We start from the raw sequence: 14,740 nt of genomic DNA, 5'->3' as shown, positions 1-14,740 counted from the left end.
GCTCCTAATCCTCTGTGCTGCTGAGTAGCTAAATGAGGCAAAACCCTCCAGAACTGGGTCTGCAAACTGTGGTGTTTTGTGGGGTTCAGGATCTCAATGCCTTTGAGCAACACAAGACAACCACGGAGTGATGTGCGAGACAACCTTTATTTCTGTACAAGGCTTAAGATGTCCATAAATGCTTTAATTTTTAATTTATTAATAAATGAAGTCATTTTTTTCCTGGAGTATGCTTCTTGCCTGGAAACACACAGCTCACTGTCTCTCACTGCTGCACCACAGCCACCGTTTTTTATTATTTTCTTCATTTTAAGGATTTTTCCCCCCAAGTGTGACATATCATGAACATCCAAATCCCTACTACACCCCCATGCCCAAACCAGTTAAACCCTATGTTTTTTAAACCATATTTTAACAGCACATTTCCCATTTTTTCTGCTTCTGTGAGTGCTGCAAGTTATTTTTCACCGTTTAATGCGGTTTGCAGTGGAAAAATAATGGAAAAAATGTTGAATTAATGCCCCATTTCCTACTGCCACTCCCAGCCTCTGCACACCGGGGGCCGGATCGGCTGCAGTGGAGCCGCTGGGAGGGAAACAGAGGCTCAGCCGTATCCTGGGCCCCTGCGCCGGCTGATCTTGCCCAGGGAGGTCACAGAAGCCTCCTCCCTGGAGGTGTTTCAGGCCAGGCTGGATGAGGCCTTGAGCAAGCTGTGCTGGTGGGAGGTGTCCCTGCCCATGGCAGGGGGTTGGAGCTGGATGATCCTTGAGGCCCCTTCCAACCCTGACAATTCTATGAATCTTCAGTCAGGGCACATCCCACCCGAGGCAACCACCGATGCGACCGAGGCCAGGGCCTGGGCCTGGTCCCCTCCCGGCGTCAACCGAGCGGCCCGGTCCGCGCCCGCCACGTTCATCTCACCGAGAGCCCCCGCGATCGGGTTCAGCCACCGTATCTAAGGGAGAATGGCAGCACCGATCAAACCCAAGCCTAGCTCCTCGTTCTCGGTACCCGCTGCGGCCGGTTGCTCCAAGGCCGCGGCGCCCGGCCTGGGCGGAGCCGGCGGACTATTTGTTTCCCGTGGTGCGGCGCGCAGGCGCTGCTGTGTGCTGCGTCACGGCGCCGGGCCGCGCTAGTCTGTGCGTGGCCGGCTCGGGGTGCGGACGTTCTCCGCCATCATGGCCTCCGCTGCTACACAGCCGCCCCCCCCGCCTGCTGCCTCTACCGCCGCTACAGTCGCTGCTGCTACCGCTACCGCTGCCGCAACCACGGCCGCCCCTCCGCCGCCGCCTCCCGTCGCTCCGGGAATTCTTATCGGCGACCGGCTTTACTCGGAGGTGTCGCTGACGATCGACCACTCGCTTATCCCCGAGGAGCGCCTCTCGCCTACTCCCTCCATGCAAGACGGCCTGGACCTGCAGTGCGAGACCGACCTGCGCATCCTGGGCTGCGAGCTGATCCAGGCGGCTGGGATCCTCCTTCGCTTGCCGCAGGTGAGTGCGAGCCCCGCAGCCTTCCCGGGGCGGCTGTGCCACGGCCGGGAGGGAAGGGCGGCAGGGCGGGCGGCGGCCGCCATTGTGGCGCGGCGGGCAGGGCGTGTGAGGCGGCGGCGGGGAGGGGGGGAGCGGCGCCAGCTGGTGCCTGACACAAAATGGCGGCGGCGGTGGTGAGGCCGCCGGGACTGACGCCCGCTCCTCTTTGCTCTGCCTTCTCCTCCTCGCTTTTGCGTTCTTAGGTGGCGATGGCGACGGGGCAGGTGCTGTTTCATCGGTTTTTCTATTCGAAGTCCTTCGTCAAACACAGTTTTGAGGTGAGCGCGGATACGGCCTGGCGGGGAGCTGGGGCTGGGGGCGAGCGTTTTAGGCGCTGTTCTGGGCCACCAGACGCCAAGCAGGCTGCTCTCTAAGAGCCTTTAGCTCACGGGTTGAGTTTTTCAGTTGGGTAATTCAGGATAAAAAAATTAATTTTTTTTCTGGAAACGGGGCTTCCTTTCAGATTGTTGCTATGGCCTGCATCAATCTCGCATCCAAAATTGAAGAGGCACCTCGCCGTATAAGGGACGTGATCAACGTGTTCCATCATTTGCGGCAGTTAAGAGCCAAAAGGTAAGATCAGCTTCGTTAATGAACATCAGCAACTCTTTATCATTAATGTACAGTGCCAGTTCTTTTCAGTTCACAGTATTTATCCAGGCTAAGTTCAACGACCTAAAATTGAGAAGGGAGTGCTCATTGGCTGCAATGTAGGCAGTACAGCTCAGTGCTGAACTCTTCTCTTGTTACTTTTGTTCACTTGGTAGATTTGGTTTTGTTATTTAGCCACGAGTCGTGAGTCTTGGCTCTAGTTTTACGTCTGTGATCGTAGTTTTAGGTCTGTTGCTCGTTGGTTTGGATTTGGTTTGGTTTAATGCCTTGTAGTTCTTGAAAGATAGTCTTAGTTTGAGTAGCCAATTAGTAGGTTGCTCTGTGTTTTCCAGGCTCTTAACACTGTTGGGTAGTTTTTTGTTACTATGTAGTTGTCTAACCGCAGTTATGTGGTAATAAAGAATCAGTTAACAGATGACAGCTGAGCTTTTCTGAGTGATGTTAGTATTGTCGTTTAGGAAAAAGCCATTTTAGGAAGTATCTGCAGCAAGGTGTGGTTTGGCCTCCAGCGTTTGCAGCTTTAATGACTCTCCTTCACCAGGGAATGTGTATTTGAGGCTTGGAAGCTGGAGGCATCTTTAATTGGCAGCAGTGAGAGCTGTGTGCTTGTGCTGGTGAAGTTGGAGTGTAAGCCCACCTGATCCGTGTGCAGGCCTGGGTCGTTGTCTGCTGAGCTGTAGAACTGCTTTCAGTTGTGAGTGCCTCATGCTGCTGTTTTTGTCTGTGAAGCCGTGTGTGTTCACCTGTAAAGCACATTAACTTGTTGGAAGGGTCAAGGGATGCTTGAAGGGAAGGAGTTGTCCAAGTTGCTATTAAACACCAAATTCTTTTAACTTTATCACGCAATAGTGTTACAGCCTGAGGTGATGTCAGCTGTGGTGGAGTAGTTTTGCTCATATTGGCTGATGGCTTCAAGTGTGAGTTAATCAATAGCTAAAGGACTTGATTCTTCAGCTCAGTTCTCAAATTCACGTTTTGATTTCTCTGTCTCACCAGGTTACAGCAGGAATTTAAACTCTAGTGCTGTGTAACCTCTTCGGAGGAGCAGAGTAGAAATCCCTTAGCGAAATCAGCAGTGTCTTGGTGTTTTCATCCTGGTTTTGTTTCTGATGAACCTAAAACTTCTGCTTTTACTGCCTTGTGCTTGTGTTTTCCCAGGTAGCTATAGAGAAAAGAGTGATTCAGTGCCATGCTTTGGAACTTAGCTTTGTCCTTTGATTTTTAAAGTTCTTCTCCCTCGTGGCCCTGAAATTGGTCAAGTTGTGCTGCCTGAATTCAGGGGCATTGTTTCTCACCTCAGTTATGATGAGGGAGTCTGGTTATTAGAGCTGGTGAAGCTGCTTCAGTGATTTGTAATGTTCTGGCCTCAGTCCAGGCAGTGAAGGTTAATTAATCACATGCAATGCTTTTTCTCTGCAATCAGGATGCAAATCAGTTGTTTCTTTGTGCTGTGTGAAGGATCAGAGAGACTGAACTTAACCTGTGAACTTAAATCTTTCCAGCTAGCCTGTTCCCAATCAGAATGTCACTTGTGCATGTTACATGGTGCCTAAAATGCATCATGTCCAGAGAAATCGTGCGCTCCTACCCATGATTTTCTGGAGAAATGGGTACTGTTGCTCTGAGATTCTGACTTGAATCTGCATGAAACTAATCTTAAAAGATGCTAAAAGTCTGACATTCAGACTTGCCTTTTTTTTTCTTTTTTTTTTTTTTGGACAAGCAGGATGTAAAATCATTCATTTTTTAATTTTTTTTCTGTACTTGACAAGATTACAATTCCATCTGCTGTACACCTTATTAACTTCAACTCTTTTTTCCCTTGCAACCGACTATACAGCGACCAGCTACATTTACCAAAGCCTGGGTGATGTGGAGTGGTACATAAAGATGAAGCTGTCGTCATGGCAACAGTGAGTGAAGTATGGAAAATCCCCAAGGAGAAGCCAGTGCTCTGAGAATAGGTCACTGGAATCGGGGGACTAACAGGTTGGCCGCTGGTGAACCATTTGGAAGAACTCCTGTATCTTGTTATAAGCTTTTTTCTTTGCTGTCCAGGATTTTAGAATACTAGCTTTGATCTTTGTTCATTTATTTTAATTTCTTTGATTTTTTTTTTGTTTTGTTTTGTTTTCTCCCCTTGAAGCTAACACTTTAGGCTGTAGTTAGTTTCTCACACACAACCCAGAACTTGAAACAAGCAGTTAGGCTGCTGTCCTTTCTTTTTATTTATTTTTCTTTGCCTCTAGTCTAGTATTTCTGTTAACCGAAACTTAACCCTGCACATGAAGTTTGAGTAGCTTGAGTAGGCTCACTGTGTTTCTTTAAAGTTTTGAGTTCTTAGTTCCACTTTCTGTATATTTTGCAGTTTAAATGCAGTAAAAAAAAAAAAAAACAACCAAACCAAAAAAAAAAAAAAAAAAACCCCAAACATGAGGGTGACCTAAGCCTTGCATTTGTAAAGCTATTTATATCAATTACTATGTAAGCAAGCCCCTTCTATGTATCTGTTGCATTGGAATATTCTATCTGTAAGACCTGCAGGTCACTGGGTCACTGCTAGGTGGTGTTTTGAATGCTGAGAAGCAAGAAATCAAAGTGTTTTGGACAAGCGTTTTGGGTCTTCATGTAGTACTGCATGTAAAACATTTGTGTGCATGGAGAAAAGCTCGTATTATGAACGTACTGCTCTTGAAACAAAACCACTGTGTGCCAAAACATCTGTGTTCTGAGCCAAGTGCAACTGTTGAACGTAGCTTGTGGTTGATTTGACTGATCTGAAATGTGCCTGAAAGCTGCAGGAAGTCCTGAGAGTGGAACCAAATGTGACTCCTGATGTAATCTCACAAATGGTTGGGTTGGAGATGCTCGGTCAGCTGCTTGTTACTTCTCTTGCAGCCAACAGGTTGGTGCAGTTGTGTGGGAAGTGGCCTGAATTAATGTCACACGCTGCTTAAGAGTTCTTCAAACTGTGCTGTAAACCCATGGTGCTTGTACTCAACAATGCTGGAGACAAACAGAACTCACTGCCTGGCAGCAGAGAGATTTGCTCTTTGAAACAAGACACTGATGATATAAAGTACTTTTTTTGTGTGAACAAAATGACACACAGGGCACTATGCCAAATTGGTAGACATTCCAAAGACACCAAACATTAATACTGCCTCAAACAAAGCTGGAGCTGTGTTGAGAACTTAGGTTTTGGTTGCCAGAGGGACTTACAAGAAGGACATTTGTAACTTAATTATTGCTACAAACACGTTACAGTGTCTGGGGTGTTACACAGTAAGGACAAGGAAGTTTTGTGACTTAAGTGGTGGATGGTCACCAGGATGGGCACTGTGTGCCCTCTGTTCTAAAGTCTCCCCTGGAGCTTTAGTGCTGATCTACAAGAGCAGATTCAAACTAAGAATTAGTAACTGCTTGGCTCTACAGGCCTGGAAGCTTCTGGCTCATAAATGAACTCAGGAGCTTTTTAATCTGGTTTGGGTTTTGGACCTAAAATGATTATTTGGATTGAGAACTTAGTACAGCAAAAGCAGTAGTAAAGTTCCTCTTGATTTTTCATTCTGAATAAGAAAGTTTTCCAAAAGGAAATCTCTGAGGCTTCTACTGAGGAAGCAAACCAAAATTTTGTATTAATGGTGAAAGTACTGTCTTGATAAACCCTTAAACAGTGGGGAACCTGACCTTTGCCAGCAATAAGGTGCAGTAAAGCTTTCTGCAGGCTTTTATTTGTGCATTAAGTGGCTAAAAGGCTGTATTTGCCATTATTTCTGGAAATTCTCTCTGGGTCGAGTGTTGGTTTTCACAGCTTGTGTAGACCTCTACATTTGTGTGTCATAAGTGACCAGAGTAAGGTGGAACAAGAGACTAAAGCACACTTCAGAGTGTCTTAACTGAAAGTTTCCTATGGCTTTGCTGTCAGAGTTGTACAACCACAGTGTGAACTGATCCAAAGACTCTGCTGATCCTGTGGCCCTTTGGAAGGACAGTGAAAACTTGACATGCCCTAAGGCTCACAGTCTTTGCTCTTGCACTTCCAGCTGCCTTATTGTGTTTCCATAATACTGAATGTAGGCAGCTTTCAGAGCATGCAGAGGTGTGGAGATAGTGATCTGCTGGCGCATGTTGTCCCACTGCTGATTTGTTTTTTAGACTGGAAGTCCTAGCTGCCCTGTTTGATCCAAGATTTGTCACCTCTGAAGTATGCTGCTAACAAGATAAGCTGAGCCTGGACGCCTAGACTCACTCTGAGTGATGCCTTCAGGTCCTGTGAATGTAAAATGTAAAGCAGTATTGGAGGAAATGTTGTTACAAACCCCAATGTAGCTGAAATAATTTGGAATTGAATCAGTTTTATTTATCTGAAGAGGTTCAGCTTGGTTCTGTCACTCCAGGCTATTGTGTTCAGACAGACTTTGTAGTGCTGGAGTGGTGAGATAGTCACAGCCTCTGCTGAAGCAGTCACCTGAAAGAGGCTTTACAAGGTTTTCTTTTCCAGGCAATTTGTGGAGAGAACAAGGCCCAACCCAACAAAGCCCATTTGGTGGCTGTGTTATACCTAGGGCAGCTGAAACCACAGGCTTTGTCCTGCTGAGCAACAATCAGTGAGAGGAGGGACTTGTGGTTAACATGGAAAACATTGGAATCTTTGAGGAGACAGAAGTAATAAGGCTTGTACTCAGACTGCAGGACCCTCTGGTACCAGGAAGCTGCAGTGATTCGTTTCAGACCTCTCAGGAGCTGCTTCTCAGTCTCTTGGGAAGAGCAGGGATGTATAACAGGAGACTTTGGTGAGTGAAGTGAGTGGCTGCTTGTATTCTTTGGCCAATGGCCACGAGCATCCTTCCAAGTGACTGGAGCCATCATACCAGGAATTGTGGCTTATCGAAGTCAGGAAGCCCTTCAGCTTGTAATTAAATCAACTTTTTCTTCCTGAGGGGGGAAACTTGGGGGTTCTGAGTGATTTTTGTGTACTTTACCTATCAGGGCAGTGTGATCCACTCGTGGAACTTGCATGGAGTCCAAAAAGATGAGTTAGTAGTGAAATCTTTTGTCTGAGCAGAGAAGCTGGATTTTCAATCCGCTTTGCAGTACTTTTTTTCTTCTGAAGGTGATTAATAACTTGGTCACCAGTGCTTGGGCTGGACTAGATCCAGCTTGTAAACAAAACTGTGGCTGTGTAGCTGGTTGCACAAACGTTCTTCTGTGTTGGAAAGCACATGGAATATGTGAGGAGTTCCAAACAAGGCAAAAGCTGGTCTGTCTTCGGAGGAAATGGTATCAAATCCACAGTATGGGGTGCTGGAAGGTCAAACCTAAGCACAGACAAAGAAAATCTGAAATGCAGTGTGAGATTTGTGCATAGACCACACAGCAAGTTCTTGGAGTTAAAGAAATAGCCTCAAATTATGCCAGGAGAGGTTTAGGGTGGACATCAGGAAAAATTTCTTTGCTGCAAGAGTGGTCAGGTGCTGGAACGCACTGCTGAGGCAGGTGGTGGAGTCCCCATCCCTGGAGAAGTTCCAGAAACCTGTGGCTGTGGCACTTGGGGACATGGTTTAGTGGCCATGGTGGTGTTGGGTTGAAGGTTGGACTTGATGATCTTAGAAGGCTTTTCCAACCAAAGCTATTATATGATTCTAAATACTTTGGAGAGTTGAGGTGTTGGATTTGGAAGGAATTGTGAGTTGATAGTGCTAGAGTTGGGAATCTTTGTGCAGTGAACTCTTGGTTTGCAAATGCAAAGAGCAGGAGTGCCACGATAGCCTCTGGCTAGCAGGTGCAGCAGTGAGAGCATCTTGTCAAACGTTTTGGAAGTGATGATCTTTGCTTTACTTCCCGTCTGTCACAGCAGCAGGGCTGTCTTGTTCTCTGAAGATCTCAATCATCTTGTCTTCCAGTGCACATGAAGCTGCAGTCTTACAAAGCACAACCTTGCTACTTCAATATCACCACCTAGCAAAGGTGTTGCACTGATTCCACCTTTACACCCCTCTCCTGAAGTGTAAAGGTTCTTTGAGCTCTTCACTGTCATCTTCATCCCAGCAGCTGGAGCCAGCATAGTCTGCACACACCATAGCAAAAGGTTCTTTTTTTTATTTTATTTTTTGTTTTGTCTTGGCCATGTAATCCCTAGTTAGTGAGAAGCAGAGGCTAAACTAGTTTATCTAAACTTGGACAGCACAAGATTAATGCTTAAACTTGCTTGCAGGAGTTGAAAAAACGGTTTCTGTTGCCATTAGTTGGTTGGAAGGGAAAAGAGAGATGCCACTCTTTTTGGATATGCAAAACAGTTTTGATTTTATTTCTTGCAAACTATAGGACTCCAAGCCCCCTGATACTTGATCAGAACTACATAAACACCAAAAATCAAGTAATCAAAGCAGAAAGGAGGGTACTGAAGGAGTTGGGATTTTGTGTTCATGTCAAGCATCCACACAAGGTGAGTTGTCAACAAGAATCCAACTGTAAACGTTGTTCTGCCTTGATGACCTCGTTGTGAGGTGTGGGAGGGGAAACACAGGTGTCAAAATGACCTGAATCCTTCTCTTTATTCCTTAGTAGTTTAGCTCTTTGCCACAGTGCTTCCGACTGTGGTAGAAATTGGGCAACGTTAAAGGTGCCTGGTTTGGAAAATGATGGAGAAGTGATAAAATGAGCAGTGTGAATGGGGTTAGATAATGTGAGCTTACAGTGGAATCTTAGGAAAGGAAACAGCATTGCTCTGGCTTGCTGTTTGATTGTGCTTACTTCCTCCTTGTTGCTTTCTATGGCAAAACTGACAATTACCCTCTCCCCCTCTTTTTTTTTCCTCAGATCATTGTTATGTATTTACAAGTCCTAGAATGTGAACGTAACCAAACCCTGGTACAGACAGCCTGGTAAGTTGCTATTTTCTATTTCTTTGCTAGCCAGGAAAATAGTAGCAGAAATAAGAAGCCTGCTGATCCCTATGCAAAGCAATCAGATGTAAGTTGTTGCAGTTGGAAATAGATGGCAAACATCTTGGTGCTTGTTTCTGCTTACTATTTTCGTGGCTTGATTCCAACGTCACCCACGGAGAACTCAATTTAACTTTGTTCTTTTTTCTACTCTTTAATTAAAGGGTAGTCCCTGATGGTAAGTCATAGAGCTCTGCCCTCTGCACCTCAGCCCATGACCTGGGGATGGCCTGTTTGGCTGCCCTTCTCTCCAACCAACCCAGTGCAAGCTCTCATCCGAGATTCACTGAAGTGGTCCATATCCATCGGGCAGCATCTTCTAGTTCTGGCGGGGTGCCCACAGGATTTGTATATTTGCTTTCAGAAGTTAACTGTTGACAATGTCTCTACGTGTGTTTTTATTTTGTTGTTGCCTAGCTACTGTGTAAGAAGTGGGGTTTTTTTAAAGGCCACCTGGGGGTCACTTTTCTGTAGCTGATGTAGCATTTGGCTAAACTGGAGTGCAAAACAAACAAGACCATTGCAGTGCATGCAGCATGTTGAACTTAAAAGCCATACCTGGCCTGGTTTTCTCTCGAGTCAATATTTCCTGACTGCTCTTCCTGTCTCTCCTGTAGCTCAGTTTAACTTAGAAATGGATGGAGCTCTCTGCTCTTTACCTGCAGCTCTTGCCATGTCCTGCTTGGCAGTGCCACCCTAGTGGGAGAGCAGTAGCTTTAGCCAAGTGGGAGACCCCTTTACTAATGTGCAGGGCTTTTTCCAAGGCTCAGTGAGCAAATGGGCTGCTTCTCTCTCTCTGGATGAAGTGAATGTGACTCAAGGCTCATGTAGGATTTCAATGCAATGTCTTTATGAACTTCATAGGTTGCATCTAGCCTCTGGACACTGGTAGGTTACAGCTATGCCACACTTTCCTGCTTGCATTTGAGTTTTAAGTGTCTTGGTCTTTAAATATCAAGAGCATTGGTGTTTAAAACACAACTGGGCAGATGAAAAGTGCTTGTTTAACTCACTGGACACTTCATGGTGCGTGGTCTAAGGGCCATGGTGGTGCTAGGCCAGTGGTTGGACATGATGATCTTAGAGGTCTTTTCCAACCAAAACGATTCTGGGATTCTGTATAACTTAACATGCCTGCCTAGAAAGCAACTGTTACATACTGCTACTTGCTTTGGGGTGGCAGAGCTTTTTTTTTTTTTTTGGCCATGGGGGTGTCCAGACAACAACATTGCAAAAAGTTGAAAGGTTGGACCAGATGATCCTCGAGGTCCCTTCCAACCTGGAATTCCATGATAGGTTGTTACAGAAGCAAGAAACGTAAAGATCCAATGCAGTTGATCCAAACTGACCCAAGTGTTTAATAACAGAAAAAATAATAAAGTCAATTGAGTCTCCAGTCTTTTTTCTCCTCTAAATACAGCTGCAAACCTGAGATCCAACCTTCCCATCTTTCCTTATTTCAGGAATTACATGAATGACAGCCTCCGGACAAATGTCTTTGTGCGCTTCCAGCCAGAGACCATAGCTTGTGCTTGCATTTACCTGGCTGCTCGAGCTCTGCAGGTGGGTATTGCTGCCTGCCTGTTAGCCCAGATAACCTGGCTAATGACTGCAAGGCTTTCAAACAAAAGCCTGCTCTGCAATCTCCTCCTAATCTCTCTTCCTGTTTCTCTTTCAGATTCCACTCCCCACCCGTCCTCACTGGTTCTTGCTCTTTGGCACCACGGAAGAGGAGATTCAGGAGATCTGCTTAACAACTCTCAAGCTTTACACCAGAAAGAAGGTAACTAGGAGCTGTTTTGTTCTTTCTGGGCAAGGCTCAGTGCTGCCTCAGCTCTCTTCATGTAGATCTCTTAATTGGAAAGGCTCTGCCCTGTGGCCACTCCTCTGAGGGCAGCATGAGAACAAATAACAGAACTTAGTCATGTTGCTGGGCAGCTGAGCAAAGGAGAATTAAACATTCTTGAAAAATTAGATGAAAATATGAATTGAGTTAGTCTAGCTTCTTACCACAGTGCTACTTTCACAGCCCAATTATGAATTTCTGGATAAAGAAGTAGAAAAGAGGAAAATGGCACTACAGGAAGCTAAGCTGAAGGCAAAAGGTTTGAATCCAGATGGAACTCCAGCACTTTCAACCCTGGGTGGCTTTTCTCCTGCATCTAAACCATGTAAGTTTACTTTCTAAGCAGAAACTCCACATGGTACTATTTAAGTTCTAAATCACTGTCTCTAAGTCATAAAAGAAGGAAAAAAAAAAAAGAAAGGCAAGTTTGCTGCCAGATAGTTGAGTCTTACAGAACTAAGGAGCAAGAAAAACCTACCTTGTAAAACACAGAGTAAAACTAGTTTCAAACAAAACCAGTTTCAATGCCTTGAAAGAGCAGACAGAGGGAAAAGAGATGATTTACTCCATCCTTCCACAGTTTGTGGTCAGGAAATGCAGGAGGGAGGGTTTCAGTGCTGTCTTGGCATTAGAGTGACTCAGCTGCTGTCACGCATCTCTTGAGCCTGCCAGTAAATCTGGAGGTGTTCAAGAAAGGTGTGGCCATGGCACTCTGGGACATGGTTTAATGGCGATGGTGGTGTTGGATTGCTGGCTGGACTCAGTGATCTTAGAGAGCTTTTCCAACCAAAATGATTCTCTGATCATTGGTCCAGAGATGGTGGTTGAAGGTGACAACAGAGGCCCTTGTTTAAATGGCTGCTTCAGGAAGCTTAAGGGATGCTCTGAGAAAGCAATACTGGTAGCAGTTTCCTCCTCAAGAGCAATTCCTCTGAGTTTGCAGCCACTTTTTGAGCTGGCAAATGTCAGAACAAGAGCTTTTTCTTACTCCTGTGGGGTGGGAGCCTGGGTTAGAAGAGTTTGAATGAAAATAGGACCATTGAGACTTAACAATTTCCTGAGAGGAGGTTGGAGTCAGGTGGGGGTTGGTCTCTTCTCCCTAGTAACAAGTGGCAGCACAAGAGGAAATGACTCAGCTGCAGCAGGGGATGTTTAAATTGGAGATTAGAAGGAATTTCATCACTTAAAGGGTTCCCAAATGCTGCCACAGGTTGAATCCCCATCCCCAGAGGTGTTTCTGAGAGGCAGGGATGTGGTGGTGAAGGGCCGTGGGTTAGCAGCACCCTGGGTAGGGTTAGATGATAGTTGGACTCATTGATCTTAAAGGTCTGTAAGATCTTAGTCTTGAGGACCAGAAGGGCAGCTTTTCTTCTGTGCCACTTGGGCTGTGGTGGGGGAGCTCTCAAATGATCCTGGCTGCTTGGTGTGAAGGTCACTGTGGTGGTCTCCCCACTGCTGGCAGCTGTGTCTCCCCAGGGGCACCTTACTGGGTGCTGGGAGTATGCTCCTAAGTGGAAAGCTGGGGTGAAACTGTAGCTGTTGAGCTGGTCTGGGTTTGGACAGGGACTGGCAAAGGTGAAAAAGGATACAAATGTGTTCCTGCTAAATAAAACTGCTCATTTGGAACTCAAATTCAATTCCCAGCTTCCCCAAGAGAAGTCAAAACTGAAGAGAAGTCTCCAGTGTTTCTGAATACCAAACCCATTAAAAAGGAGCCAGAGGAGCGGCAGCAGGCTTCAAAGAGCCCCTACAACGGGTGGGTAAAAGCTTCTTCCTGCCAAGGAGGACTTCTGAGCTACTTCCTGGGGACACCCAGCACCTCAGAAGTGTAACCCTGTTGGTTTTTTTTTCCCCTCCCCCCAAGCATGAGGAAAGAAAGCAAGAGGAGTAGGAGCAGCAGAAGCATGAGTCGGTCGAGGTCAAGGACAAAGTCAAGGTCTCGGTCTCACACTCCCCGGCGGCAGTAAGTGGGGGTTGGTTTTTGCTGGGGGGGTTGTGGGGAGACAACAGGGACTCTGGAGGTTTGTCTTTTTCTTCTGGGATACTTCAGCAGGGCTTTTTGTGGGTTAATGGCCATGGTGGTCTTATGTTGAAGGTTGGTCCCTTCTGTGATTCCAAGGAGCCACTCCAGGTAGCTTGTAGGTGCTTGGCACAGGTGCCATAGGGTTGCAGCTTCCAAATGGATAGGAGGAGGTCTCTGATGTGGTGGGGTGTGATGGCTCTTCTTGTAGTCATGGTAGTTGGGTTACATTGGACTGGATGATCTTAAAGGTCTTATTCAACCTTAATGATTCTCTGATTCTGTGACTGAGGAAGAGGAGGAGCTGTGCAGGGTCACTCAGTGGAAGCTGCTGGCTTCACATACATTTATATATTCAAAGAGTCTTGAGGATGACATCTGAGGTTGGAAGTTCCCAACTTGGATCTCAGTGAAGCATTGCTGACCCTGGAAAGGACAAAAGTGCAATAACCAGTTTGCAGTCTGATGTCGAGGGGAAGATCTTTGACCAGGTGGAGGAGCCATTGCAAAAGACACCACACTTTGGGCTTTTTTTAAATGAGATCAACTCCTAGACATGTTTTGGCCTGCTCACTATCATTCATCATTGATAAAAGACCTTCAAGATAGATGGATTCATAGAATGGGTTGGGTTGGAAGGGACCTTCAAGATCATTCAGTTCCGACCCCTGCCATGGGCCCCTAGGGACACCTCCCACCAACCCAGGATGCTCAAGGCCTCATCCAGCCTGGCCTGGAACACCTCCAGGGAGGAGGCATCCACAGCCTGCCTGGGCAACCTGTGCCAGTGTCTCCCCATCCTCGCTGGCAAGAATTTCTTCCTAACTTCCAGTCTCAATCTCCTCTCTCCCAGCTCAAAGCCATTGTTCCTCCCCCAGTCACTGCAAGCCCTTGTTGAAGGTCCCTCCCCAGCTTCCTCGTAGGCCCCTTAGGTACTTCAGTGGTGAATAATTATGGACCTGGAAGCTGTTGAGCACTGATTGCAGCTTCTTCCTCCCCCTCTCTGGCAGCTACAACAACCGTCGGAGCCTCTCGGGCACCTACAGCTCGAGGTCGCGGAGCCGGTCCCGCAGCCACAGCGGCAGCCCACGGCGCCACCACAACCACGGCTCCTCCCCGCACCTGAAGGCCAAGCACGGCAGGGAAGAGCTGAAGAGCACCAACAGGCACGGCCACAAGAGGAAAAAATCCCGTTCCCGTTCCCAGAGCAAATCCAGGGAGCACTCGGAGGCTGCCAAGAAGCACAGGCACGAGCGAGGCCACCACCGGGAGCGGCGGGAGCGCTCCCGCTCCTTCGACAGGGCCCACAAGGGCAAGCACCATGGCAGCGGCCGCTCGGGGCACGGCCGGCACCGCCGCTGAGCCATGGCCGGCACAGGGCCGGCACCCCACGGACTGACGGCACTGCAACAGCAGAGCAGCAGCTGAGGCATTAAAGCAACCCCAGATTTCTGAGGCTCCGAGCAGGCTGCTTTCCTCCTGCTTTTTTTCTGTTGTTGTTACTGCTTTCTTTCTTTTTTTTTTATTTTCTTTGCCTGGGTTTGGTTTGTTTCCTCTCTTGCTTGTGGGGCTCTGCTCTGGGTCTGGATTTGGGTTTCTGTTGGGTTTTTTGTTCTGTTTTGGTTTGGTTTTTTTTTTCTGGTTCTATAAGTTGGTTTTCGGTATGTTTTCAGTGGGGGGGAGGAGGGTTGGAGCTTTTGTTTGTTTTCTGTTGGGTTTTTTGTTTGTTTTATGGGGTTTTCTTTGTTTTGTGGGGGGTTTTTTTTGTGGGTTTTTTCCCTTT

The 14,740-nt window shown here is 46.8% G+C and overlaps 1 protein-coding gene across 1 annotated transcript; it reads left to right on the top strand.

The window, feature by feature from the left end:
• Positions 1-1,382: 1,382 nt before the first annotated feature.
• Positions 1,383-14,319, top strand: CCNL1 (cyclin L1). The gene is made up of 11 exons (XM_054385783.1): positions 1,383-1,493; positions 1,736-1,810; positions 1,996-2,105; positions 8,472-8,592; positions 8,967-9,031; positions 10,555-10,654; positions 10,770-10,874; positions 11,121-11,262; positions 12,582-12,693; positions 12,802-12,900; positions 13,968-14,319. Exons 1-11 carry the CDS (start codon positions 1,398-1,400, stop codon positions 14,317-14,319), a joined length of 1,377 nt encoding a protein of 458 aa, XP_054241758.1. The 5' UTR covers positions 1,383-1,397.
• The last annotated feature ends 421 nt before the right edge of the window (positions 14,320-14,740 follow it).

This window comes from Indicator indicator, chromosome 13, assembly GCF_027791375.1.
Source record: "Indicator indicator isolate 239-I01 chromosome 13, UM_Iind_1.1, whole genome shotgun sequence".
NCBI classification, from domain to species: Eukaryota; Metazoa; Chordata; class Aves; order Piciformes; family Indicatoridae; genus Indicator; species Indicator indicator.
The sequence above is the reverse complement of the archived record's forward strand: the minus strand, read 5'-3'. Positions and strand labels throughout refer to the sequence as shown.

Coding starts and splice junctions, on each gene's coding strand:
- CCNL1 (XM_054385783.1), top strand. CDS start 1,398: ATGCAAGACGGCCTGGACCTGCAGTGCGAGACCGACCTGCGCATCCTG. Junction 2,106..8,471: donor CGGCAGTTAAGAGCCAAAAG/GTAAGATCAGCT, acceptor TGCAAACTATAG/GACTCCAAGCCCCCTGATAC. Junction 10,655..10,769: donor TGGCTGCTCGAGCTCTGCAG/GTGGGTATTGCT, acceptor TTTCTCTTTCAG/ATTCCACTCCCCACCCGTCC.